General features: G+C 48.5%; 2 protein-coding genes across 5 annotated transcripts; one reads left to right on the forward strand and one right to left on the reverse strand.

Annotated features, from left to right (window-relative positions):
- Positions 1-594: 594 nt before the first annotated feature.
- Positions 595-19,197, reverse strand: ABHD4 (abhydrolase domain containing 4, N-acyl phospholipase B). 4 transcript variants are annotated; one of them, XM_053263512.1, is made up of 8 exons: positions 17,582-18,233; positions 15,312-15,480; positions 14,460-14,548; positions 12,636-13,011; positions 9,956-10,110; positions 6,641-6,752; positions 4,797-4,983; positions 595-2,596 (listed from the first exon to the last, which is right to left on the reverse strand). In XM_053263512.1, exons 3-8 carry the CDS (start codon positions 14,497-14,499, stop codon positions 2,507-2,509), a joined length of 960 nt encoding a protein of 319 aa, XP_053119487.1. In that variant the 5' UTR covers positions 14,500-14,548; positions 15,312-15,480; positions 17,582-18,233; the 3' UTR covers positions 595-2,506. The 4 variants fall into 4 exon arrangements, with proteins under 4 accessions (XP_053119487.1, XP_053119488.1, XP_053119489.1 ...); XM_053263513.1 differs by lacking the exons at positions 15,312-15,480; positions 17,582-18,233 and adding an exon at positions 19,062-19,197; XM_053263514.1 differs by lacking the exons at positions 15,312-15,480; positions 17,582-18,233 and adding an exon at positions 18,539-18,583.
- On the forward strand, positions 19,114-26,407 carry DAD1 (defender against cell death 1). Its single transcript, XM_053263515.1, has 3 exons — positions 19,114-19,351; positions 24,049-24,204; positions 26,226-26,407. The coding sequence occupies exons 1-2, from the start codon at positions 19,114-19,116 to the stop codon at positions 24,177-24,179; spliced, it is 369 nt and encodes a 122-aa protein (XP_053119490.1). The 3' UTR covers positions 24,180-24,204; positions 26,226-26,407.
- The last annotated feature ends 521 nt before the right edge of the window (positions 26,408-26,928 follow it).

A 26,928-nucleotide genomic window follows, 5' to 3' on the forward strand; every position in this document is an offset into this window, starting at 1 on the left:
CCAGTCCTCAGCCATTTAGGGCTTTCAGGGTAATTATCAACACTTTGTATTTTGCCCAGAAACATATTGGCAGCCAGTGCAGCTGATCTAAAATAGGCATAATATGACCTCTCTGTTAGTTCCTGGTGGAACTAATATTTCTGAGCCCTGGAAAGGAGCTAACGGGCTAATCCTCATGGAAGATGAGAGCAAAGTGGTGTCCTGTCGGGGTGGAGGATAGCACCGGGTGCTTCAGAGTGGAGCCTGATGAGACATGGGGTGTGTAAACAGTAGCTTTTGTACCTGGCCCCCTCACTCCAAGCATTTACTCCTTCCCTGGAAGACCCCAAGAAGAAAATTAAATTCTTGATATTTCACCTCCAACCCTGGAGACTTGGCAGCTCTTTCTGTGTTGGCATCGAAGAAAACGCAGCTTCCAGAGGCAGTGGCTAACATGTTACTTAAAGTAGTCCCATTGATGTTAGATGGCAGGGCTTAACTTGTCCTTTTAATTTCCAATGGGACTACTTGGAATAATTCCCCTCCTCCTATAGGCCAGCAATAGCCACCAGACATGGCCAAGGAACACGTCCAGCAAGACTAAAACACAAAGACTTTGGTTTTTTAAATAATTTTGTTTTCTTTATTAAACATACAAAATCTAGTACAAACCAAGGAGAATTTTATACAAAGCACAAGGGAGGCAGACAGGGCCACACATGTCCTATGTTAGAGAGGATGTTAGTATGGCACCTCAGAGCAGGCGCGCGCACACACGCAGTAAGAAAAGAGAAGCCCCAGCTCCCCAAAAGGCCCAAGGTGACAAGACAAATCTTTTTGCGCTGCTGTTAAATGCGTCTCCGCCGACCTCAGCCAAGGCCTCATATAACAGGAGAGCAGAGGATTCGGCTACCCTGTGGAAAATGAGATCTTCCATGAGCAAAGAGAAATAAAGAAAGCATAAGGAGACAGGATTTCTCCCCCACCCCCCAACATCCAAGATGGTAGCTAGGTGGTGTTCCATGTGTGGGGTGTGAAGGATGGATTTCCTAGGTGGGAACACACAGCATGGGAAAAAGCAGGCTGAATCACAAACCTCCTCCAATAAGGCTTTTGTCATCTGTTTTGCAACCACTAGGTGGAGAATGGAAGAGGTTCTACTACTCCGTGCTGTGAAACAGCCTCTCTTTCAATAGCAAACTCGGAATTCTGTTGAAATTGAGCTTTTGATTTTCCACAGTGGGGTTTTATATGAGGACTTGTCCAACAGGTTCAAAAGGACTGCAGTTAATTTCAACAGAATTCTCCATTAAAAAAAAAAAAGTGGAATTCCGACTGGTGTCAGTGGATTTTCCATGGTGGTGAGTGAAATGTAAGTAATGGTGGTGTCCAAGAGTTGTGAGAAGTTCAAAGGTTAGCAGCTTGGTACTTGATGAAGGTGGTGAGGCTACTGCCAGGCTGCCTCCTCAGCCCACAGCAGGTAGGGCCAAGATGTTCATCTCCTACTGGGATGCTCTGACCATTTCCTGGTTAGTACGGATCTCCAAGCTTCCAGTGCATCAAGAAGGATGCAGCTGGACCGCAGATCAAACTTGAGGTGCTATTGACCTTCTTACTTTCTTGAGCCCAAGTGAAGCTGGAGGTCAGAGTTTCCTTTTAGGCCTTTCTCCACCCCACCCACTAAGCTCTCCTTGCAGATGTCCATGGAGTTATTGCCTTGGCCAACATTCAAAATCATGGTGGGCACAGGCGGTTGTCAAGCCTCCTCAGCCAGACCCTCATCATGATGTGATCATGCTCTCCCTTCAAACAAATGTGACATACCCCAATGGTGTTCAAGATGGTGTTGATAACAGAGAAGAGCAGCATCAAAAGAAGAAAGACCCCAAATTCCATGCCCCCTCAATCCAGGCACTCTTTTTGATCTGGGTAGATTAAGAATGGCATCCACCAGAAGGAAAGGCCATGGCATCCTATCCGGCTTCATAAACCAGTTAGTTTTGACCGGTTGGATCAATGATAGTACCTCCGGTATAGAAGAAAACCAACCCTACTAGAAAATCTAGTTGCCCACCCTGGGGCTGTAGGACATTATTCCAGCGTGGCTATCATGGTAGCAGTGGTGGAACACAAGTGCTGTGGATGGTGTTACAGAGACACCATGGACCGGAAACGAGGGAAGGAACAATAGCCAAAGGAGAGGATAATCTAAAAGAGGAATGAATTGTAGGGAGAGGTTACATAAAGCAAACCAGGAGACATAGGAAATTCATAGAAAATAAAATGATTAGAGCTTAGGTTAACCCAACGCAGGCGGCCTGCAACCTTTAAGTAGAGTGAAGATTAATGGGGAAGTCAAGGAAGGGAAGCAGGGCAAGACGTCCTTCAAGACCACATTGCAACCAACTCAGGGGGAGCTTCAGTCTCCGCTCCTTTGGTGCGCAAAGGGCGGGTCTTGTGCATGTCCCAGCAACCAGATGGGGGCTGGAGAGCCGGGCGTTTCTTTCCTTCTCTGGCTCACATGCCGTCAGTCAACAGAGCTGCAGATCTCTTCCACGGCAGCGTTAAAGGCATGGGGCTGGTCGGCATAGACGTGGTGAGAGGCATGCGGAATCGCCTGAGGAAAAACAGAAACAGGAGCAGTGTCAGACTGGGGTGCCTAAGTTCCGGCCCACATCGTTATTTGCAACCCGTTTTCAGTTTGGGTTTTGACCGTCTTCCCAGGGAAAGGCAGATTAAGTTCGCTACTGGCGGCAAGGGGTCTGCTTTCCTCAAAACATACCTACCTCTGGTTTAACTTTAGCCCGATTCAGACATTATGCTGTACAAGCATATAGATGTCTGTACACTTGTTTGTGTGAATGACTGTACTTGTGTTTGTTTTAAAAGTGAACCTGGATACAGGCCCTTCAAATGCATGGGTCAGATAGGGAGTGTACCTATGTTCAACATAACATGTGAATAACTGTACCTGTATACAGATCGGTACCTGTGTACATGGTACACTCATTGTGCAAGTGTTGAACATAACGTGTGAATGGATGTTTTCTAAGGATGCTTTCCCCAAAAGGTTCCACAGAGATGAATTTATTAAAATATTTTCCAATTATGTGGCCCGTAAGGCAGCTAGTGATAAAAGATACACAGACAGATCTCTCTCTCTCTCTCTCTCTCTCTCACACACACACTCACACACACACACACACACACACACAGCATTGATGAGCAAAATTTTAAAAGACAGGTATGGAAGTCATAAACAAACCATCTAAGAGCATCAAACAGGTAGTCAGTTACCACCCAGACCCAGACCCAACACAAAACATAGCTTTGAGCATTTAAGTGAGTGCCTTCTTTGTCATGAACTCTGCCGCTTACTGAGAGCACATGGGGAGGTACAGTTATGGCTGCCACCAGCTGACGCAGGACTGGGCCTTCTCTGTGGCTGCCCCAGAGCTTTGGAATGTGCTAACTGTCCATATAATATAAGGACTTCCCCATCTCTGGCTGCCTTCAAAAAGAAAGAAAAAAATCACTCAACCCCCATTTGTTCAGGCCTTTTGCTAAGACTATTTTTAAAGTGCTTCCTGTTAAAACTATTTTAATTTTTTTTATTATTTTAAGTTGTTTTTATGCAGATTTTTTTTTAAAAAAAATAAGTTTGAGATTTAACTGCCTTGAGATTTAGGTGTTAGACAGCCTATAAACAAAACACCAAGACACCAACAAGTCACCCCCCCACCCCCACCCAAACAAACATGAATAGTGACACTTTAATAAAATGTCAGAAGAGTACAGTGAAACAACCCGCTGAGTGGAGGACAGAGTGTGGTGTAGTGGAGTTTGAAAGGGGAGATTAGAGTTCAAATCCCCACTTGGCAATGCCTAATCCACCTCACAGAATTGTTGTGAAGACAAAGTGGGGAAACCCAGATCTAGGTACACCACCCGGAGCTCAGTGGAGGAAAGGTAGATGAGAAACAAACAATATCAACAAACAACGTTTCAGACTGGAGCCTAACTATGGATAGAGTTAAAAGCTGATGAACTGGTCTGGGGAGAAAGTTCTACAGTTGGAGCACTGGTACCTCGACCGCCACTGAGAAGGCCCCGAAAGCCACCCACCTTTGTTCTGAAGCTGTGAACCCCACAAAATGAGCATCACTGGCTCTGGAGAAGGACAGATGTTTGCAGAAAACAAACATTGAGGCGAATCTCGCGATCAGAGAGACTCACCAGGAAGGGGTTTGTGGGGAGAGCGGGCTTAGTCCATTCTCCCCACCGACGAACAGGAAAGCAGCCCTGCCGGCGGGGCACACGGCTGCCGGCGACATCACAGAGCCGGTGGGGGCTGCGGGGATCGGGGGCCGTGTGGCCACCGGAAATGCCAGGATGCCCTGCGCAAGCGCACGGGGCATCCTGGAGAGACCCCCAGGGCCGGGAGACTAGTTTCAGCCTCCTGGAGGGGGGTCTCCTCGTGTGTTGCCGCGGCGCAGTCGAAAAGAAGATGGGGTAACCTCGTCTATGGGGAGGCGGAATTGGGAGGGTTTGCTGCCGGGAGCCGCGCCGCTCCTGTGGCAGCAGACAATCGGGCAAAAGCGGGCTAGGCTCCGTCAGCCCGATCATGAGAATCCCCTTCATAATTTCCCCATGTGAGCATGACAGTCATAAAGGCTATAAGCTGGCTTTTAAAAAATAAAGTCCAGAAGTGCCGAGACATTCAGGATGCTAGATTCTGTGCCAGACGCCAAGGCCTGCCGCTCCCGGGGATGGGTAGGACCACCCTTGCCCCCTCCTCTCCACGCCGAAGCTCCTACCATGTCAGAGACGTAGCTGCCCGGCCGCAGCTGCTTGACTTTCTCCCCCGTGCTGGTATCAATCCAGGAATTGGCACCATAGATGAGGGTGATCGGCAAATCACGCCGCACCAGGTGGATCCGATCCAACATGGGGCGCCGGGCCCAACCGAACGCCTCCGACATGGCCTTGAACCCAGCCTCGCCACTGGAGGGGGAGGAAAGAGAGCACACCGAGGGATTATGGGAAAAAGACACACACACCTGGACCTGTTAACCCCAAACTATTCTTTAAAAATAAAAATTATTGGTTTTAAAGATACAAAAGTGAGAAAGAAAAATGAAATTAATATAAAATCAAAAGAATAGAATGCATCTCCAAACTTACAATATCCACAAATCCAAACAGTGTTGCATACTTGTTTGGCAAACTTATTATCCACAAATAAGATACAAGCTTATCATCAGAGTGGTCTAATCCAACCAAACGTCCTTTTAAAGCAAAATCCAAGGAAAAAGGTATAATGACAAAAAAAGTGGCAACTCTATCCGTTATGGGCTTCAAATTAAACCTGAATCTCATTGGTTTTTATATCATTCAGGTATCTAGCATATTATCACCCAAAAAGTATTGAATGGTTGCATCAAGGCAAACCCCAAACCATTCTATAAGCACAGCTGCATAGAACCTGGAGTGGGGCAGACCTGGGATTGTGAGGGTGGATCCATCGGCCACCACGGAGAGGGCTTTTCCCATTATAGACAAGCCCCGTTGGGCCTGTGAGCAACAGGAAGCAAGGATGAGTGACACGGCACGGGTGGGACTTTCTCCCCCTTTGCCCTGCTTCTCACGGGTACGGCAAGCTTTCAGACTCATGTCTGAAGGGGCCTTGTGTGTCAATAGGTTCTGCGGCTGTCTGAATTCTCCGGCCCAGTGGGCTGTACTGTCTGTGCAGCGTAAAGTGAAATCTGTGAAAAACAAGGTGCAATGTTTCCACCTGACTTCGCCTGTCTCCCCTTTTTGTCACATTGATATCATAGAGGCAAATCCTACTTGGTGCTGCAGAGAATTCTGGGTGATATTCTCTGGCACTCACTATGACTCCAATGACACATTAACTCATCACATCAACAGGAGCCATGGCTTGAGCCCTCTGAGGTTGCACACATGACCAACTTACCGGGGGTCGGGTAAGGTAAGGGCTCCTCCCTGCACACGATCAACCGTCCTCTCAGAGCTCTGCCGCTCACATGTCAGCACGAGCAGCGTGGTGACAATCGGCAGAGCCAGGAGTCGGAGGAGGAAGTCCTCCGGCATCCCATAATGCACCACACAAGGAGCATGGTGCATTGGGGCATTACCCCGTTGCCGGGCGCTCTAGCTGCCCGGCTCGGTGGACACATGACATGAGTGTTCACATGACCGGAAGTGGGGTAGGAGGCATCCTAGCATCCTACCTCACTTTTAACCCAGAAAAAAAATAGGCTACCTAGCTGAGGATCACTGGGATCAGGACCAATCCCAGCTGTTCTTACAACCAGCCCTACCCAGGGTACAACTCTCCTACGCAGGTAGGGCTGGTCATGAGAATGACCTCCTTATGTTGTACGAGCACAGCAATGTCAGTACACTTGTCCATGTTTTTGTGTTCATTTTGAAGATGAACATGGGCAGAGGCTCCTCAAACACATGGCACAGGTAGATAGTGGACTGCTGTACCTGTGTTCAACACAATGTGTGAATACTTGCACCTGTGTACAGATCTGTACCTGGGTACACTGTATACTCACTTTACGAGTGTTGAACGTAACATATGAATAGGGTTTCGGACAGCGGAGAATTCTCAATGCTGGGATCCCCTCACCTGGGTGTTTGGGCATTGCAATGGTAGATGTATTCTGAGATGGTATCGTCGTCGAAGAAATCAGCAAACTTCTGCCTGAAGTCTGGACGGAAGCGCTGCACCAAACCGGGACCTGGAAGGATGGAATGGCAGCGCAGGTGAGTTCATACCAACTTTCCCTCTGAGCTTCAGAACAACAGAAAGCCCTCTTGTATGCCATCATGGCCATAAACTCTCAACCCCCAAGATCAGAGGGAAGTCTGTTTCAAACTCTCTCCCTCTCCTTTTTTGAGGTCATCTTTGCTCAAAGAAACTGACAGAAATACAGATTTCCTCCTCATATATCCACCCATTTAACATAACATGTCCACCCATTTAACATCGACCATGATATCCTTCTGGACTGCCTGAGTGAGGTGGGATTGGGTAGCTCTGTTTTACTGTGGTTCCATTCCTACCTCTCTGGTAGATTCCAGATGGTGTCACTTGGAGACTGTTCAGCTAAGCGAGAACTAAAGTGTGGAGTTCCACAAGGCTCCATACTGTCTCAAATGCCTTTTAACATCTACATGAAACTGCTGGGAGAGATCATCGAGAGGTTTGGTGCAGGATGTTATCAATATGCTGATGACACCCAGATCTATTACTCCATGCCAACCTCATTAGGAAATGGCATATCTTCCCGAAATGCCTGCTTAGAGGCAGTAATGGGCTGGATGAAGGATAACAAACTGCAGTTGAATCCAAATAAGGTGGAGGTACTGACTGTGAGGGGTTGGGACCTGGGAGATGGTTTAGATATGCCTGTTCTGGATGGGGTTACACTCTACCTGAAAGATCAGCTATGTAGCTTGGGAGTGCTCCTGGACCCAAAGCTCTCCCTGGTTTCTCAGGATCAGGCAGTGGCCAGGAGCACTTTTTATCAACTTCAGCTGATACATCAGCTATGTCCATTTATAGAGGTGAATAACCTTAAAACAGTGGTACATATACTGGAAAGCTGGTAACCTCAAGGTTTGACTACTGTAGTGCACTCTATGTGGGGCTGCCTTTGTACATAGTCTGGAAATTACAATTGGTACAGAATGCGGCAGTCAGATTGGTCTCTGGGACAACATGAAGGGACCACATAACACCGTTTTTAAAAGAACTGCACTGGTTGCTGATATGTTTCCGGGTGAAATACAAAGTGCTGGTCCTTAACGGCTTGGGTCCAGGCTATTTAAGAGAGCGCCTCCTTTGTCATAAACCCTGCTGCCTGTTACAATCTTCTGGAGAGGTCCAGCTACGGTTGCCACCAGCTCGTTTGGTGGCGACCCAGGACCGGGCTTTCTCAGTTGCTGCCCCGGGGCTTTGGAATATGCTCCCTGCTGAAATAAGAGCATCTCCTTATCTGTTTGTTTTCTGGAAGACCCTCAAGACTCTCCTGTTCTTGCAGGCTTTTAATCGGAACTAATTTTAATAATTTGTTTTAATAACTGTTTTATGCTATTGTTTTTATTTTGTCTTGTATTTTAATCTGTGTTGACTTGTAAATATTTTAAATTTTGTACACTGCCTAGAGAGGTACATATCAGGCAGTATAAAAATATGACAGATAGGCAGACAAAGGGGGAATTGAGGCAGAGGGACGAGGTTTGAAAGAACATCTGGAAAGTATGTAGCCATAATTTTTAAAATTTTGTGTTATTAATGTGTTTTTATCTATTATGATTTTATCTTTTCATAAATTTTAAATGTGTTATGTTTTATATTTTAATTCTGTACACCACCTAGAGATTTTTATACTAGGCAGTATATAAATTCAATAAATAATAATAATAATTAATAAATTATAAAGCTTCCATCTGGATCTCAGAGCAAAGTGGACGGGCAAGTTCTCTCTCCGGCATGCAGCCTAATCCTATCCTTGTTGACTCCATACAACATCTCCTTGCTTCTAAAGGGAATTACTCCCAAGTAAGTCTGGCATAAGGCTCCACCCTTAGGGTAGGTTTCACCACATTATGCAGTTGCCAAATACAGGTTTCCCTCTGTTGGCTCTGCCACTGTCAAACGCAGACTGAAAGCTCCTTGCATGAAGCTGTCTTATGAACTGAGTCAGACCAAATACAGGTCCCTCTAGCCCAGGCCTGTTTGCTCTGACTGGCAGCAGCTTCCACATGGAGACGGCAGGGATTGAACCCGGGACCTTCCACATGCAAAGTGGGTGTTCTGCCACTGAGCTATATGCTCTAGATTCCCTGTTTTCACACCACCCTCTCACTACTGTCTTCTCATGAGTGTGACAAGTAAACTGCAGTTCTCCTCCCAACCTTGGGGCTGCAGAGATAGATGGGGACTCTCCAAGGCTGGGCGGAAGGCTGGGGAGGTTGTGCTAACCAGCAACCCCTTTCAGCTCTGGGAGATGTTTCTGCTGCTTGGCCACAGCGGTTGCAGACCCTTGGCCAAGTGACGGATGAGTTCTGCACCTCCCTTCCTTGCAGGAGGTGGAGGAAGGAGAGATGGTCTTGTGGTAGGGAGCATGAATTGCCCCCTATGCTAAGCAGGGTCAGCCTTGGTTTGCATTTCGATGCAGGACTACATGTGAACACTGCAAGGTACTCCCCTCAGGGGATGGGACCATAGCTCAGTGGAAGAGCATCTGAGGTCCCAGGTTCACTCCATGGCAGCATCTCCAGGTAGGGCTGGGAGAGACTCCTGCCTGAAACCCTGGAGAGAAGCTGCCAGTCAGTGTGTAGACCAGGGCTGCTCAACTTCAGCCCTCCTGCAGATGTTGGCCTACAACTCCCATAATCCTTGACTATTGGCCATTGTGGCTGTGGATTATGGGAGCTGTAGTCCAAAAACAGCTGGGGAGCCAAAGTTGAGCAAGCCTGGGGTAGACAATACTGAGCTATATGGACCAGCAATTTGACTCGGTACAAGGCAGTTCCCTACATTCCTAGCGCCCTGCTTGGATGAGGTGCCCAGAGTGTCTCGGTCAAGCAATGGTTAAATATTTCCATGGACGAGGGGACTCAAGGCATCCTTTGCCATTGGGTGTCCAAAGCAGGGTGAGGGCACATCACATGTAAGCCATACTAAGTCTCAGGGTGAGGATGATAGCACCATATTTCTAATACTGATAAGCATAATCAATTCTACCACCACCAGTTCCTGAACCTCTTCCTGCTTCCCCTTGGTGGACTAGCTTTTTATGTGCAGGGATTTATTGTTGTTGTTGTTGTTGTTGTTGTTTTGTTGCTGCTGAGGTTGCATCCAAAGATGTAATTTATGTATCATTAATCCATTACCTCCCTACTCAAATTTAACCCACAGGGCCATTTTACTCACCCCACGGTCCAGCAACCCTCAGAACAGCCAGTGGATTGGAACGCCCCAGCACAGTCGCCACAGCCTTCACCCAGGTCGGGGGGTTACGGATCTGATTCGGGTCAGTCGGCCGCACGGGGAAGCCCCAGGGGTCTACAAGGATCAGATGCTTCACCCTGGGTTAGGAGACGCACAAAAAAAGCCACTATAATTGCAGCAGACCCATGCAACAAATCCAGATGACAGTCGTCATGTGTCTCAATTTGTTCTTCACGTTTAAAACAAGAAACAAAACATGGGCAAGCTAGCACGTCAAGGAACTGATCTTCTAAACCAAATTTCTCCCTGATGGGTTAGCTTTCTGCATGCAGGGTTGTAAAAAAGTGTTGTTAAAGCATAAACCGCCCTGAGCCATTTTGGTAGGGCGGTATATAAATCAAATCAATCAATCAATCAATGTTCAAATGTAAATTTATTCATCATTAACTTATTGAAAACAGTTATATCCAGCCCTCAAGTATGAAGGCTATTGTGGCAGGTAAGAATAAAATCAGTGGGAACAATAAATTCTGGTAAGAACTAATCTGCCTACTTTCCTTTCAGTATAACTTTCAGAATTACCATCTTCAAATGCATGCACTTTTTGTTGTTAAAAGTGCATGCATTTGCTGTTGTTATTTTTTGCATTTTTTGTTGTTAGAAGTGCATGCATTTGCAGGGTACAGTAGAACCGTAGTTGCCAGAGCCTCATCTGTAAGAAAAGGGTGCTTCATGCATAGCAGGAGGGTGGCAATGAGAGAGTGACATTCTGGAATTCATTTATGGGATATCCAGGCTTAATGTCCTCTGTCATCTTAACATGTATACCAAGCTTGGTGCAAATCGGTTGGGTGGTTCAGATTTTAACCCACTTCCACCTTAAAAGGTTTCATGTCTGCCATCTTGAACTTGGGTGGGTGACATCACAACAAAATTTGCCATTGAGGTGTTCAATGTGGCATGGCAACTGTAACAAATTTGGTCCAGGCGTTGCAAAGTTGTAGGGGAACACACACACGGACACACAGATCTCATAAGACTACGTTCCATGTGGAAAGGAGACTAACCATCCACAATCGAAATTAAAAAGCAGATTTAAAAGCACAGCAGTGGATCCAATCGAATTTCAGGTCAAAACCAGCCGTTTGAGTTGTGCTTGGAGATGGAGGAGCCTGGGGAGCTGTTTAAGCACTAGCAAGGTATGTTGCCTGAAGCTGGTCCCTGCCAGCCATTTGGCAGTGATTTCTGAAGTTTATGGAAGTCTCCAAGGGTGGCCCCAGGTATAACACATTGCAGTAATCTAATCTGGATGCTATCTGGACATGGGTAACTGAGGCCAGGCTATCACTGTCCAGGAGAGGGTCACAGCTGGCATGCTAGCCTTAGCTATAGAGGTGAAGACTTTGGCCTTCAGTTACCAGGCTGGGATCAAAGAGCCCACCCAAACTGCACACTTGATACAGTTTGATACTTGATATAGTCACGTCCAGAATCAGACAATCACCGCTGCCCAGGCCAGACAAACCACCAGCAGTACCTCTACCTTCTCTCAATCATGCTTCACGTAAGGCGTGATCAAGATATGCTGTATCCAGTGGCACAGTCCAGCAAAAGCTGTACAAATGATTCCTTTCTTAATGACAGCCTTACTCCACAGGCTTGATTATAGCCTCAGAGATGCAGGGATGAGTTCCAACGAGAACAGTAAGGACACCCCTCTGTGTGTAACCTGACGCACAGGGAGGCGTTCTTGGTGGCCTGCCTCCTGCTTCCCGCACTTTTTATTTTTACATATATAACCTGCTTTTCCTACAAGGAGCCCAGAGCAGGGTCCATGGTTAGGTTTCTCCTTACAATAACGCTGTGAGGTAAGTGATTGACCCAGAGTCACCCAGTGAGTTTTATGGCTGAATGAGGATTTGAACTCAGGTATTCCTGGTCCGAGTCTGTCACACTCTAATCACTACACTATGCTGGCTGAAACTTCCTCCCACTACAGACTCTAGACCAGGGATTCCCAACATTGGGTCCCCAGATGTTATTGGAGTTAAACTCCCACAATCCCCAGACCCAGTGGCCTTTGGTTGGGGATTATAGGAGTTGAAGTCCAACAACATCTGGGGACCCAAGATTGAGAATCCCTGCTCAGTCTATGGTTGTCTAGAGCATGGATCCTCAACGTTGGGTCCCCAGATGTTATTGGCCTTCAACTCCCATAATCTCCAACTAAAGGCCACCGGGGCTGGGGATTATGGGAGTTGAAGTCTAAGAACATCTGGGAACCCAACATTGAGAATCCCTGGTCTAGAGCATCTTCTAGAAGTGTTGGAAGACCTACCTCTTTGGGCTGCTCATTCTGGTTTTGGGTCATGCTGGTGGAATTTTTTTTAAAAAAAATTGATACACTTTTATTCTGCTCTCTTGCAATTTTCGTTACCCCAAGATTTCAGGGTATAGTGGACTAGCAGTCTAAATTAAGAACTGTTGACTCACTGGGTGGATCTGGGCCTATCACTCATCTCTCTACTAACCTTCTGTTGTTGTTAGGACAGGAAATTAACAGAATATCCCTCAGATCACAAGGGGAAAAGGCTACGGCTGGAACAATTCTTACTCAACATACCAGAGCCAGCCAGGTATCTCTTGTGGTCACAGCACTCACCTCTCCGGGTACTGCAAGCTGTAGGAGGCTGCCAGGAAGCCCCCAAGGCTGTGGCCCAGCAGAATCATGCTAGGGATGCCCATCTCCTGGCGCCAGGCCTCGATGGAGCTCACAAACTCCTCCTCGGCCCCTTGGGCATCATGGGGAAAGGGGGGTCGGGAGCTCCGTCCGAAGCCGAGGAGGTCAAAGGCGTGGAGAGGGCGGCGGGCACTCAGAGGATCCAGGTTGAGGATCCAGAGACCGACGCCCCCGCCGAAGCCGTGCACCATCACCAGAGGAGTGCGCCCCCTGCCCCGTTCTGGGGACAGGGATACCGTCCAAATCTTGGCCTGATTTGGGAGGGAGATGTACCGGGCCACAAACCGGTTCTGGAGGCCTGGGAGGCAGAAGGAAAGATGAGGCAATGGAGAGGTGAGTGCTTGCTGTCTAGAAGCAGGGAAACACACACACACACACACATGATACTCCACATATTGTGGATTCCAGGATGTTGCAGTAGGCACGAGCATAAGGGATGTGCACGGAATCGGTTCGGAGGCCCTTTATGGGCCTAACCCTTTATGGGCGTCTGAACCGGACGCGCACAGGTGTGTCAGAGACTTCCAGTGACATCAGGACCAAGAAAGCAACGAGGCGGCAGGGAAGTACGCTGCAGCCCAAACAGTCCCTTTCCAAATGGAGCACCAGCGGTGGGGGGGCGGGGAGCGGAGGGAAGAGTAAGTGCACCCTCCTCCGCAAGTCACCCCTCTGCCTTCAGACTTCCCCCGCCCGGTTCCATGCACATCCCTAACGAACCTTATGGGCTTTCAAAAAGGATTTGATAAACCCATGGCAGATAAATCTGTCATACAGTGATTAGCAGATCTGAAACACTCGGCCAATTAATTAGAGCAGAGGTTCCCAAGCTGTGGTACAATTTATCATGGCTGAGGGTGGTGGGAGCTGTAGTTCATCAACTTCTGGAGTACCACAGGCTGGGAACCCCTGAATTAGATTAATCAGTTTATATTTATATTTATATTTATATTTATATTTATTTATTTATTTATTTATTTATTTATTTATTTTTTGATTGATTAGCAAGGCAACATTTTTAAAAAAGAAAAAGACAGAAGAAGAGGATTCCCAGCAGGAGGCATACCACAGGTTCCATACCTGGGTACACAAGTGGAAAGGTGCTTAGAACACAAGAACATAAGAACAGCCCTGCTGGATCAGGCCCAAGGCCCATCTAGTCCAGCATCCTGTTTCGCACAGTGGCCCACCAGATGCCGCTGGAAGCCACAGACAGGAGTTGAGGGCATGCCCTCTCTCCAGCCATTACTCCCCTGCAACTGGCTAGTGTTTCACTAGCTTGTGCTAGTGAAACACTAGTCTGGAACACAAGTTGCCGATGTAGCAGTGCTAGCTAGCACAACCTGGTTGCAATCTGACCGCAGCCAGAATGTCACCAGCCATTCAGGCCCGGGGTGGAATTATTTCTAGTCCTTAAAAAGGCGACTCATGGCACCTTGTCTGGAAAGTGTCCGTCCACCAGGACTAATCCCAAAGGAAATGTTATCGCGGGGCAACAGTAAACTCCCTTCCAACGTTATAACTTCAAATTTGGTGGTCTGCGGGGCTCAAAAGGAAGGAGGCAAAATCATCGCACTCCTTGGAGGGTCTTAAGTGAAGCACAAGAATAAAACCCATGCATTACTTGGAACCACTAACATTTGTTCCAAGGGATGTGTCTCTCAAGGGAGACACATTTGTAAGGCTCTCGCGTGGCAAAAGGGGAGAGAGAAACGCCCTCTCCGCAACACACACAAAGGCCCCACTTACACTGTAGGATTCGAGCTTCCACATTCTTGAGATGGGACATGGAGGTGGGGCGCCAGGCAGGCAGCCAACCACCCAGCCAGCCTTGGGACCTATGGGTCAAAGACAAACATTAGGGAATATCAAAAGAAACACTGTATCACACAAAGAGTTAGAGCAGGTCTCCTCAATTTAGGTTCCCCAGCTGTTTCTGAACTACATCTCCCATAATCTCCAGCCACAAGTGGTCAATAGCCTGGGATTATGGGAACTGTAGGCCAACATCTGCAGGCGGGCCAAAGTTGAGCAGCCCTGACTTAGAGAGAGGGAAAGGACCACAGAGAGGGCTGGCTAGTTGAGCAAGAGAGAGCTACCTTCTGTGCCAATTCTGTGACATCCAAAGGCCGATATGGATTTGACAGAGGAGAAAGAGCCCTCAAGTAGTTAGGGGCTCTGTTCCTAATAGAGATCAGTGACCATCAAAGTTCTCCTGCACAAGCACAACCCTCATTTTATGAAGGAGAACTCTGTGTGGCTCAGTTGTACCCTGTGGGTCCCAGCAACTGGATTCTCATTCTGCCCCCTTTTTGTGGCATCTAGAATGGGGCTGTCGCTCCATGGTAGAAGTAACACAGATGTTGCTATTTTAGCTTGTACGTGCAAGTCATCACAGTGTTTGGTTCATGGGGTGCAATACATAATTGGCTCCACCCACTAGCCCCCATTTAGCATCAGGCTCCACCCTCAAGCTCCTATTTTACACCCCAGTCTAATTGTGGATCTTGGGATTCGAGGGTGGTTGTTGTTGTTTTGTTTTAAGTACTACGTAGAGCAAAAGGAGCCTACTTTCCACACCTTTTAACATATGATTCTTACCTAGGACACCCTCTCAAGTGCTGGGAATTTGCTTTGTATCCAACCAACAGCACATGGGTTACAAAGGGGTGTTGTTTGCACTTTGAAGGGCTGCCATCTTGAACAGCATGACGAATTGGCCAAAAGCAAAACACCAAAACACACCATCAGGGTTCCATACGATCTGCTCCTACATGTGAGAATTTGGTTTGTATCTGACTGAATGCACAAAAGTTATTACAGGGAGACACACACAGATCCTTATCTCATAAGCCTTCTTCTCTTCAGAAAGCGGGCTGAAAAGTAGATCCTACAGCCTTGAAGTCTGGCTGCCTACCTGGGTTCTAAAGCGCTTTATAAATGCTAAGTGCTGCCATTCATGAAATTGACAACCAGTTGTAACTAGGGCATAGTGCAGGTCACAGCATTCTGATTGGCCACAAGTGCCAGGGAAGTGGAACAGCTTTTCAAAAGCATGGAAATGGTTACATCAGAAATATTTCCAGCAAGGACATCAGCTGCCCTCCTCCCTGTAAAAAGGAGCCCTTTGCAAACAAAGCTATGCTGTGTGATCCTGTGTCAGGGACAGGCAGACAGACTGCTGAGTCACTTCGGACGGCCAGTATGGCAGGTACAGTGCAGACAAAGAGCCACAGACTCGCTTCATGAGCTTGCTTACAGGAACAGAGAACCAAACACCCTTCCCCAACACCTCCCCTAACTTTGCACAAGTCCATTGCTATGGCTTCCTCTCCTTCCTTAAATCACAAATATTAATAGATCTGGGCCAAAAGGCTATTACTTATTATATTTTGCAACTTTTTTGATACACCGATGCCCCTGACCAACTACTCGCTTCCAAACAGTGCTTATTTCAAGAACCTTTTGATCCCATACCTCAGCTCTAGAATGTGCACAAACCTCAAGCCAAAAACATCTCCAAGCATGTGCAAAAAGGGTTTACCCCAGATCATGAAGTACCTCCCCGTGTGCATGGCACACACACAAGAACAGCCCTGCTGGATCAGGCCCAAGGAAGCCCATCTAGTCCAGCATCCTGTTTCCCACAGTGGCCCACCACATGCCTCCGAGAAGTCCACAGGCAAGAGGTGAGGGCATGCCCTCTCTCTTGCTGTAGCTCCCCTGCAAGTGGTATTGAGAGGCATCTTGCTTCTGAGGCTGGAGCTGGCCTATAGCCACCAGACCAGTAGCCATTGATAGACCTGTCCTCCACGAATTTGTCCAAGCCCCTTTTAAAGCCATCCAAGCTAGTGGCCATCACCACATCCCGTGGCAAAGCATTCCATAGATTAGTTACGTGCTGTGTGAAAAAGTACTTCCCTTCGTTGGTCCTGATGGCTAGGAAATTTAGGACCACCAAAAAGGAGTACTTTTTCACATTGTGCATAATTACACACCCCTGGAATTAGAAGAGACAGACTCTGGCACTCTTCATTTAGAAGTTAGCCACTGCCTCTGGTGCAACAACTCATAGTTTGTCGACTTCAAAGGAGATCTGCCAAGGCATGGAAGCAGCAGTGCCTTCTAAACCACAAGCCTTGCTCCATCGTCCTAGATGCACAGGAGATTTGTTATGGTTTGTCAGCGGAAAGGAACAGACCCTTCACACATCCTAACCATGAGCCTAGCATAGAAAACAGCTCAGGAGCTAGAGTCGGACTGAAATAGATTCCCAGTGATGGATCTGCAAATTTCACAGCCCTCATTTCCCCTGTTGTGCCTTGTTTTCACATACTTCCGGTTTGCTGTTAAATAAGACCTGCCTGCTCCAGCACAGGCATCATCATTCTCCCTCTTACCCTGCCCCCCGTTTTTTAACCCTTTCATTTCTCTTTGCAAGATGTTTTTCACCAGCCCTGGCATGTGTAGATCTGCTTTCTCGCCTTCTCCTTCCAGGGTTTTATATAAAGCCAGCCGCCTCCCTCATTCCTAAGGAAAACTTCATACAGACATAGCCTAACACTTCCTCAACAGAAACTAGGGCAAGTCAGCAGCTCCCTTGAACTGCCTCGATAAGATTAAAAGAAAAATGATCCACCCATTGGCAGAAACAGTTTTCACTTCCAATCCACCTGTAGGAGCAAGCTGACCAGAACTCCTCCCTACAATAACAACCCTTTCTTTTCTTTTCTTTTTCTTTTTTTTGCAACAACAAAAAAAATAAATAAATCTTCCTTCCGTTTACAGTAGAAATCCAGCAAAGATCCAACAAGCCCAGACACAGAGCACAGCTCCACGAAGCAGCAACATTAAAAGCAATTGAGACTCACGAATGCTCAAGGTCTTCTTCCTCCATGACTCCCCAAGAAGGAATACATCACAACAGCTGGAGAGGAAGGCGTGCTGTAAGGCGGGGGGGACTTAGAACGTGGGGTCGGGGTTAAGCAGGCGAGAGGAGGCGTGGTTACATTTTATGAATGGCTTGGGGTGGGCGGGGGGAAGGCCGGTTGTATAACCTACTGCCTGCGGGGTTATGCAAGGGAAGCGGGGGACTCCCAAAGAGAGCGCGGCAGCCCTCCCTAGGCTCCCTCCGCTTGCTGGATAGATCCAGGGGAAAAGAGAGAGGGAGGAGGAGGGAGGGCTCCTTTCCCCCCCTGATGTGGGCGTGGCATCATAAAGAGGGGAGGAGCCTGGCTGGTGGATCGGGGACGGGGTGATTGATGGCTGGGTGGGGCCTGTTAGAAATGGGGGAGCAATTAGTCATTTCGCAAAAGCAACAAGTGTGAACTGCAAAATGCAAATAAATGTTGGTTGTGGCAGCACCAGAAAAACAACACAGGGGAGGAGCCGGGGGGGCTTCCTGGAGCCGACCCTAATGTGTCGGATTAGAGGAAGAGGGTTCCTGCTGCGTGTCTCCTCAAACCGAGGGTGGGCTTGACGTAAACGCAGAATCCTGCCCCCATAGAGCTGGTGTTCAGTGACAGAGTGAATGCATTCTGACACAGCAGCAAGCCTTCCTCTGTCTCTCTGCGTTTTCCGATGACTTGGCAGGGAGTGTCTCTGAGCACATGCAAAGTGTCCTATTAAGAGAATAGTACTGAAGCCACATTTACAATGGTAGAGGGTAATTTATGCGGTCCTAGCATAGAACAGGCTATATTATGGGATAGTAAGGTAATTGCATAAGCATTTTAATAAGATGGTGGCGGGTAATAGCGGTTTGTGCATAGCGCCTTGCTTTCTACTTTATGGTTATTTTAGGCCAAAGCTCTGTCCACTGCTGTTACCTGAGAGCTGGGAGTTGTCTTTGCGCATGCGTACTTATTTCCCCTGTTTATCACGGCAGTTCACTTTTATTGAACTCCGGGGTGGAGGGTTAAATAAATTTGCGCGTGCGTATTGCTCTGATTACGTGTACACTCTAGCATGTTCGAAACGCGAAGTAATGGCTACGCAATAATTTCCTTGAGTTGCGAAACCCGTTTCTTGTTTGTTTGTTTGTTTATTTTGAAGGTCAATCACACCTCTCCCCACTTCAGTAAAAGAAGCGTGCTTAAGAATGAATGTACTACACATGCGCAAAAAACAGCCCATTCCCACCATGGGTCTCTGGCGGCATCAAGAAACGAACGGCGCATGCGCCTTCCAGGGCCTTTACACATGCGTATAATGAAGTCCTAAGGAGAAACGTCCGCTCGGACGCAAAATTATCACTACGCATGCACCCTCCCAACAGCCACTCTCATGCGCATGCGCACTGGGCACGGTGAGGTGACCCGGGAAGTGATTGCTTCCTTCCGTCCAGCTCACCTCCGGCTCCCTCCGGGTCAGACTGCGAAGCGGTTCAGGCTGTGCTGGTGTGATGTCTGGCGCGGCCGGCTCCGGGGCGGGCGCCAGCTCGGTGAGCTCCGTGGTGCGGCGCTTCCTGGCCGAGTACAGCAGCGGGACGCCGAGCCGCCTGAAGGTGCTGGACGCCTACCTGCTCTACGTCATGCTGACGGGCGCGCTGCAGTTCGGCTACTGCCTCGGCGTCGGCACCTTCCCCTTCAACTCCTTCCTCTCGGGCTTCATCTCCGCCGTGGGCAGCTTCATCCTCGGCGGTGAGCGAGCAGGCGGGCGGAGAGGGGGCGCCTTGCTCTGCCGGCCGTCGCCGTGGCAAGCGCACGAGGCCGGCGAGCGGTCAGCGGTCTCGCCATGGCAAGCGCGCGCGGGGATCATTGCGGCGCCCAGCTGACACTGTCCCTTGGGGAGTGGGTGCAGGCCCCCGTGTCGCTATGGCAACCGAAAGGCCACCGCGCGCATGGGGGGAGGAGGGGGGCCTCCAACGGCCGCGGAGAGGTGGGCGGCTATTGGCTCGCTGTGTAAAGGGGCGGGGAAGTTTAGCATTCTCCGCTGCCATAGTAACAGGCCACCTGCCCCCAGGTTAGATGCAGCTCCGTGGGGCTCAAGCTGTGACCCCCGAGGGGGCTTTAGGCCTTCTCCAGACTCAGAGGCACGATGCCTCTCAATACCAGTCGCAGGGGAGCCACAGCAGGAGGAGAGAAGGCATGCACAGATCTCTTGCCTGTGGGCTCCCCAGAGGCATCTGGTGGGCCACCGTGCGAAACAGGATGCTGGACTAGATGGGCCTCCTTGGGCCTGACCCAGCAGGGCTGTACTTATGATGCACTGAATCCTCATCAGGAGAGGAGAGCTGGTCTCGGGGAAGCAAGTGTGAATGGCCCCCTTTGCTAAGCAAATCCTGCCCTGGTTTGCATTTGAATGGGAGACAACACGTGTGAGCAATATACACAGGAAGCTGCCATATACTGAGTCAGACTATTGGTCCATTTAGCTCAGTATTGTCTACACAGACTGGCAGTGGCTTATCCAAGGTTGCAGGCAGGAATCTCTCTCAGCCCTATCTTGGAGATGCTGCCAGGGAGGGAACTTGGAACCTAGAGGCTCTACCCAAAGTAGCTCCATCCCCTAAGGGGTAAGATCTTAGAGTGCTCACACATCAAGTCTCCCATTCATATGCAACCAGGGCAGACCCTGCTTAGCTAAGGGGACAAGTCATGCTTGCGACCACAAGACCAGCTCTCCTCTCCTGAGGGGATGGGGCTGCTCTGGGATGCTTGCATGCAGAAGGTTCCAAGTTCCTTCCCTGGCAGCATCTCCAAGATACTGGAGACTCCTGAGAGAGACTCCTGCCTGCAACCCTGGAGAAGTCGCTGCCAGTCTGGATAGACAGTACCAAGCTAGATAGACCCCAATGGTCTGATCGGGTAGAAGGCAGCTAGATAGGATAACTGGCCCTGTCCAGCCACTGTACCCTCTAACAGGGATTCTAGATGTTGCTGATGGCAACTCCCAGAATCCCCAAGCAAAAGCCATTGCAGCTGGGGATTTTGGAAGTTGTAGTCAACAACTTCTGGGAATCCCTGTTAGAGGGAACACTGGTCCAACGTACAGAGGGCCTTTTGATTTCCTCGAATGGAAGGGTTTTTAAGCACTTCTGAAAAAAAGGATTTGTAAAGATGCCAGCGTTCAGGCCTGGTAAGCAGTGATGAGGGCCTGAAAGGAAAGAGCACATCTGGGCATTTCCGGAGTGCTTTTTACACATGTGAACTTTGCATGAACTTGTCAGTTTTGAAGTACGACAGTTTGGGGTTAATGAACACTCAGGCTTCGAAGCCTCTTATCAGCCGTATGAATTGTACTCAAAGGACGGAGGGAAATGGTGTACAAGAGCTGGAATATCCTGGTGTGTGTTTGGCTTTTGGCCATGTTCTATACCTTCCATCCCCTCTCTCTCCATGGATTGTTTGTGTATTTTCATTATTTAAACAAGTTATATCCCACTTTATAATCCAAAGCAGCTATTCTCACATGTGGCTAAAATTGGGCTAAGGAAGCCCAGCCCTCCTGTCAGTGGCTCGGCGGCAAACCCAGGTTTGGGGTGCGAGGGCTCCTGAAAAGAAGGTTAAGTGACTGTGTGTCAGTGCGGCTTTGCACCGCACTGACTCAGAAGTAGCAGCCCCCCCTTTTGAGGCCCCCAAACCCCGCCGCTCTCACTGGCTCCGTGACGGAGCCAGTAATCATCTTGGCAGTCAATCCGGCTGCCCAGGGAAGACTGAGCGATGGTCTGCAGGGAGAGCGGGTCAAACCCACTCTCCTCGCAAACCCTCTTTAGGCTCTTCATGCTGCTCGTGTGGAGAACCTCAGACTATCAGAATGGTTCTTAGTTAGACAAACATTTTTATCGTTTGAGCAATAAAAATAGCGAAAGAACAAATCCAATGGTGAAACAAAGAACACTCAGATAGACGTGTACAGCAATTTAATGGAGTCTGGACAAACAACAAAATCTAAAACTTGGTAAATTAGGTCCCACATAAGCGTTCTGTTTGGATAATTGCCCTTCCGGTCAGTAGGTAAGCATATAGTGGTGATCTGGGTAACATCACATTGGGCTGGTTCAGGTTGGATAAGCACTGGCCACAACATGTGAACAGGGCAGGTTCATTCAAAGTGTGCCTGCTCTGCCCATCACCGGAGCACATCCTGATGTGCTGTCAGGGCATCCCTTAATCGTGTGAGAGGAGCATTTATCTGGATTGCCTTGCTCAAAACCCGTTTTAACAGAGTTTTGGAACAGCTGTAGAGGGATGATTCAGATGAACACCCCAATAATGCACCGGGGTGCATTGTTACCTCTAAGGTGTGCATGTGTGCACACCCTCACATGGTTTTTGATGTCTCTCAATTGATTTCATATCTCACTCAGGTTGAATAAGGAAGACCCCTCTCTGAATGCACACACTGCCTTGATACTGCCGTCCAGAACAAAACTCATTCTGCACCCAGATGAAAAAAATTAGAACACTGCTAGGGTGTCATCTGAACTGGCCCACAGATTTTCCGAGATATCCCAAATGGCTCTCCAGCCCAGTGCAACGGTGGCTTCGTGCCAGCTCAAGGAGAATGTGTTTTCTTTGTGCTCAGCCTTGGAAAGGTTTGATTCAGTGACAGGGAGATCCCCCACCCTACTTTGCTGTTTCCCAGAGCTGGGACAAGGCATTTGTGTGCCCTAGGCAAACTTTGACAATTACACCCCCAATGAAAGTTTAAAGTACACACTTTTACCTCTCAAAACTGGTTTCCGTGCCAGTTCCTGACTTCTGCCCGAGATGCTCCACTGAGTGATTTCACCAATATCTAAAGCTGAGTGGAGAATCTGGGCCAAAAATCAAGCAGAAGTCAGGAACTGGTGTGGAACCCAGAGGTTGGTGGGTCCAGACAACAGGCCCGCAGGGAGTGTGTACCTCATCTTTCTTTTGTGGGGTGGTGGTTGTGTGAACCAGCCCTATATATGCTATCCCTTCCAGATATAAATATCAATGTATTGGTTTCTTGAGAAGCAGTCAGGTTGTGCATACATTTCAGGCTGTAGGATTAGTGAATTACTGTTGAAAGGAGGGTGAAATTCTTCTTTCATGTTGAAGCGATGTATCTGCCTTTTGTAATAGTTTGGCTAACCCATGCTGCAAATCGCCAAATATCCATGTGGTACTGTCCACTGAGAAGTCTAGAGTTTTCATTTTAACACCTGCAACTTGAAGCATAACAAAACATATGCCTGTGATGAGCCGTACCCTGCTCACCATTCTGAGACACTGCTAATTATTATGTACATTTTATATCCCGCTCTTCCTCCAAGGAGCCCAGAGCGGTGTACTACATACTTAGGTTTCTCCTCACAACAACTCTGTGAAGTAGGTTAGGCTGAGAGAGAAGTGACTGGCCCAGAGTCACCCAGCAAGTCTCATGGCTGAATGGAGATTTGAACGCGGGTCTCCCCGGTCCTAGTCCAGCATTCTAACCACTATACCACACTGGTTCTCATTTTGTTGTTCAAATGTTGCTGACTACAACTCCCAAAATCCCCAGCTGCAATGGCTTTTCCTTGGGGATTCTGGGAGTTGAAGTCCTCAACGTCAGGGAATCCCTGTTAGAGGGAACACTTGTTCCCCCCTCCCAGAAAGTGCTGCTTCCTCTGCAGCTGCTGGCTCCCAGTCGCTTCCCTTCCTTCCCACCCACCCCTGATTCTCCCTGCTGCTTGAGCTCTTGTGTGGGGAATCGCTCGGCTCCCTCTTCCCTTTGCTGCCACCGCATGGACTCTTGCAGCGAACAGGACTTGGGCAGAGCTGGTTCCCCACACAAGAGCTCAAGTGACAGGGAGAAGTGGGGAGGGGGATAGGAAGGAAGGGTAGCAACTGGGAGCCAGCCAATACCACCAGACACTGGCGACTGGCAGGCAAGGGGGAAAGGCTGCGGGAGGAGGGGGGAGCAGCAGCCAAGGGGATACAAACTGGAGTGTCGGATGACAGAGAGAGAGAGCTGTGTACACTGCCTTGATACAGCTGCGCAGAACAAAACTCTAAATTCAGTGTTAACCCTGAAAAAATCCCCTGGTGTTCTCCCGGCTTGCCAGGTTCTTGTTTTCCTCTTTAAAAATGCTCCTCAATGGTAATCTGACAAAACTGTTTGTGGATCCCTGCCTGTGGTAGTTAAACCAGTAGAGTATGCAGTTAAATCAACCAAGTACAAATGATGAAGTAGTTTCTTTGAAATGTGGCTTACCTAATGCTATGCTGTTATATCAACATCTTGATTTACCTATGTAGTCCCCGGTAATGCCTATCTACAAGCCTTATTTAAGAGCATTATCTTTAATTATAATCTTCTACATATGCTGCCTGTTTCTCCTCCAGCAATCCATTACAGTATGTGTGTTTCTCTCTCTTGCCTCTAGTTTGCTTGAGGATCCAAATCAACCCACAGAACAAAGGGGAGTTCCAGGGCATCTCACCCGAACGGGCCTTTGCCGACTTCCTCTTTGCCAGCACCATTCTCCATCTCGTCGTTATCAACTTTGTGGGCTGATAAACAAGACTGGCCAGTCTCAGAGGTGCATATGCCAGAAAGGAGTCATGAGCTTTGAAAAAGAGAGAGCAGTTGAGGCATCATCATGAATGAACTGTACAGGCAGTCCTCAGACTTGCAGCACAGTTGGTTCCAGAAAACTGGCTTAAGTTGAAACATCTTAACTCAGAACTGATTTTCCCATAGGAAACATTATTGCAAATGGGGGGTTGGTTTGTGAGCCAAGGCCAACAGCCTGTATTTTTCTGCTGCTGTCAGGAAAGCAGTCCATGCAGACGTGCAGCATAGAGGTTGATGCTGGAAAAGCACTGTTGCCGCCCATGGTCTTCCCACCTGCTGCAAAGCCTGCCTCTTTTGGCAATGAAACACTGAGGCTCTACACACAATCCGTGTCTAGATCCTAACTGGGTTCTGCAGGGAGAGCGGGCTTAGCCTGTTCTCTCCACAGATGAGCGGGGAGCTCACCCTGGGCAGCCTGATCAGCTGCCCACATGACTATTGGCTCTGTCACAGAGCCGATAGGGGCGACGGGGATTGGGGGTCACCTGATGCCCCACATGAGTGCGCTGGGCATTCTGGGGGAGACTGCCGAGGCCGGGAGGCTTGCTGTTGCCTCCCGGTTGGGGGTCTACTCATGAGTCACTGTGGTGCGGAGCCGCGCCATGGCAACTCGCAATCAGTAAAACGGGATTAGCGGAGCACTCGCTCCAGTAACTTTGTTTAAGGGGAGGGGTTGTTAGGTGGGCTAGCTGCCATTGAATCACCGGGCTCACCTGTGAGCCTGGTGGTGCTCAGGACGGTGGGGGGGAACTGGGCTGGGCTCCCTTAGTCAGGTTTTCCCCCCGTCATGGGAATAGCCTCACTGTGCAAAGAGATGGCCATTGAGCATGCCGCCCACCACTCCTCCCCTCTAGCTTGGCAGCATTGTGGCAGCAGCGGTGAGAGCCCAGTCCGCTCACAGCCCACATGCCGCTTTCTGCTCACCCCTCCTTCCTTCCCAATCTAGCCATCGCCGAGGAGGAGGAGGAGATGCAGGCAAACTGCCAGTTGCCTGCCTTCCTGGCTTTTCTTGCTTTTCCTCTCTCCATCACAGTACAGCAGCTGAACTTGGAGGAGGAGCAGGAGCACTGACGGTGGGGGCATCTTGGACTTGCAAGTCAACCAGTCCCCCTGCAACTCCAAACATAGCTGCTTCCAGGCCTGCCAGGCTCAATGACAGTTTGAGCTGCCATTGTCAACTGCTCCTCTACTCCACACACCAGCAGCTGTCTTAGCAGAGCCTTTCTCTCCTGTGGCAAATGTCATGAAGTTGAAGCATAGTTGTAAAGTTGAAACAAGTTGGCAATTTGCCAGTGTCTTAAGTGCCATTCATCTTCAGCATTTTAAAGTTGAGGACTGCCTGTTCTAGAAAAAGTGGTTGATTCTGTATGGCTCATATGCTGTGTGCTTAGCTTCAGACAATTTGATTCCCGCGTAAGGCTTCAAATACTGATGAGTTCGGGAAATGTCAAATTAGTGTAGCATGAAAAAGTGTGTCCTCTAGTTGGCTGGCCCTTACAGGTATTTAGTACTGATTACTGTTATTATTGAGACACATTTCCTCTGATGTGGCCTCTTGCTGACTACCTCTCATACCAGTAAATCTAAAATGATTTTATCGTGAGGTGTTTTGGGAGCAGAAGCATTGAGACTTTGAGGTCACAACATGAGTGGCTTTCTCAAAGTGATGGACGGCACATTTAGATGATATTGGAAATCAGTCCTTCAGTGTGCTCTGTGGGATTGGGGTATAGCCTCTTAGCATCTTCATTGTGACGCTCCGTAATAATTTGGATACAGGATGGAATTTCCACCCCAGAAGAAGAATTAGCTTGTGATTGGGTCAGTGAGTTTGCTTTTTTTGTCAGCTGTTTAAAGCTCCAGTTAGACTGATGGTCATAGGCCTAATGTGGGTTAGTGTTGGTATACCAGATGCATATTTAACTTCTTAGCATTCCCATCTCTCAAAAAAGGGTTTCCTTCACTTCTCTCTGTCTCCACATGTAGGTCCTGGACTCTTCTCTTCTGAAGGTGCCTCTCCTGACTGAACAGGCAGACCGTGCATCATGGCTTCAAGATTGGTTCCTTCATGGGGAAAAGGGATGGCGACTGAAGAAATCCCTTGAAATAGATGGCCACTGCTGTCCATTTATGTGACTCTCAATAAACATTTTTGTTCTTTTTTGTTACATTGTTGCATCTTTTCTCTCAAAGTTGGATGGAGTGGGTAGCTGAGTTGGTGGTGCTTGGGGTGAGATCATCTTCCTACCCCATGAAAGGGCATCCTGGAGAATCTCCTGGAATATTGTTCTATCAAACTTTCTTTAGGAAGAGAGAAACAGGGATGGGACCAATTTGAATGTTCAAATATATCTCAAGCCAACACACATATCCTATCCTCCCATTTTGGCTAGCACTGCTGGACAGGCTAAATCATGGCCTCCTGGTTTCATAACTTCTCAGTCCTGTTGACTTATATGTAATTTAGACTGTTTTAAGGTGCTTCTTTGTGGCTGTTTGTAGCTTTGCACACCTGCCCTTGCTATTACTGTGCTAATCTGTAGCACATTAATGATGATGGCAGCTTTAATCCTGACAGCTGGATTACTTCAGTAGGTAATTAACCCTTGGTTGGTCGGGCAGGAAAGCGTGTGGTGATATAGCTTTGCATGGGAACCAGTTTTCACTCTCCATGGGTAACAACCAAGCA

Source organism: Hemicordylus capensis, chromosome 6, assembly GCF_027244095.1.
Source record: "Hemicordylus capensis ecotype Gifberg chromosome 6, rHemCap1.1.pri, whole genome shotgun sequence".
Lineage (NCBI taxonomy): Eukaryota > Metazoa > Chordata > Lepidosauria > Squamata > Cordylidae > Hemicordylus > Hemicordylus capensis.

Bases quoted from the DNA above. Each gene is read 5' to 3' on its own strand.
- DAD1 (XM_053263515.1), top strand. From the start codon at position 19,114: ATGTCTGGCGCGGCCGGCTCCGGGGCGGGCGCCAGCTCGGTGAGCTCC. The intron at 19,352-24,048 runs GTGAGCGAGCAG...TCTTGCCTCTAG, and splicing joins GGGCAGCTTCATCCTCGGCG to TTTGCTTGAGGATCCAAATC.
- ABHD4 (XM_053263510.1), bottom strand. From the start codon at position 17,607: ATGGAGGAAGAAGACCTTGAGCATTC. The intron at 13,012-14,459 runs GTAAGTGGGGCC...TCTGCCTCCCAG, and splicing joins GGAAGCTCGAATCCTACAGT to GCCTCCAGAACCGGTTTGTG. The intron at 6,753-9,955 runs GTGAGTAAAATG...CCATCCTTCCAG, and splicing joins GAGGGTTGCTGGACCGTGGG to GTCCCGGTTTGGTGCAGCGC.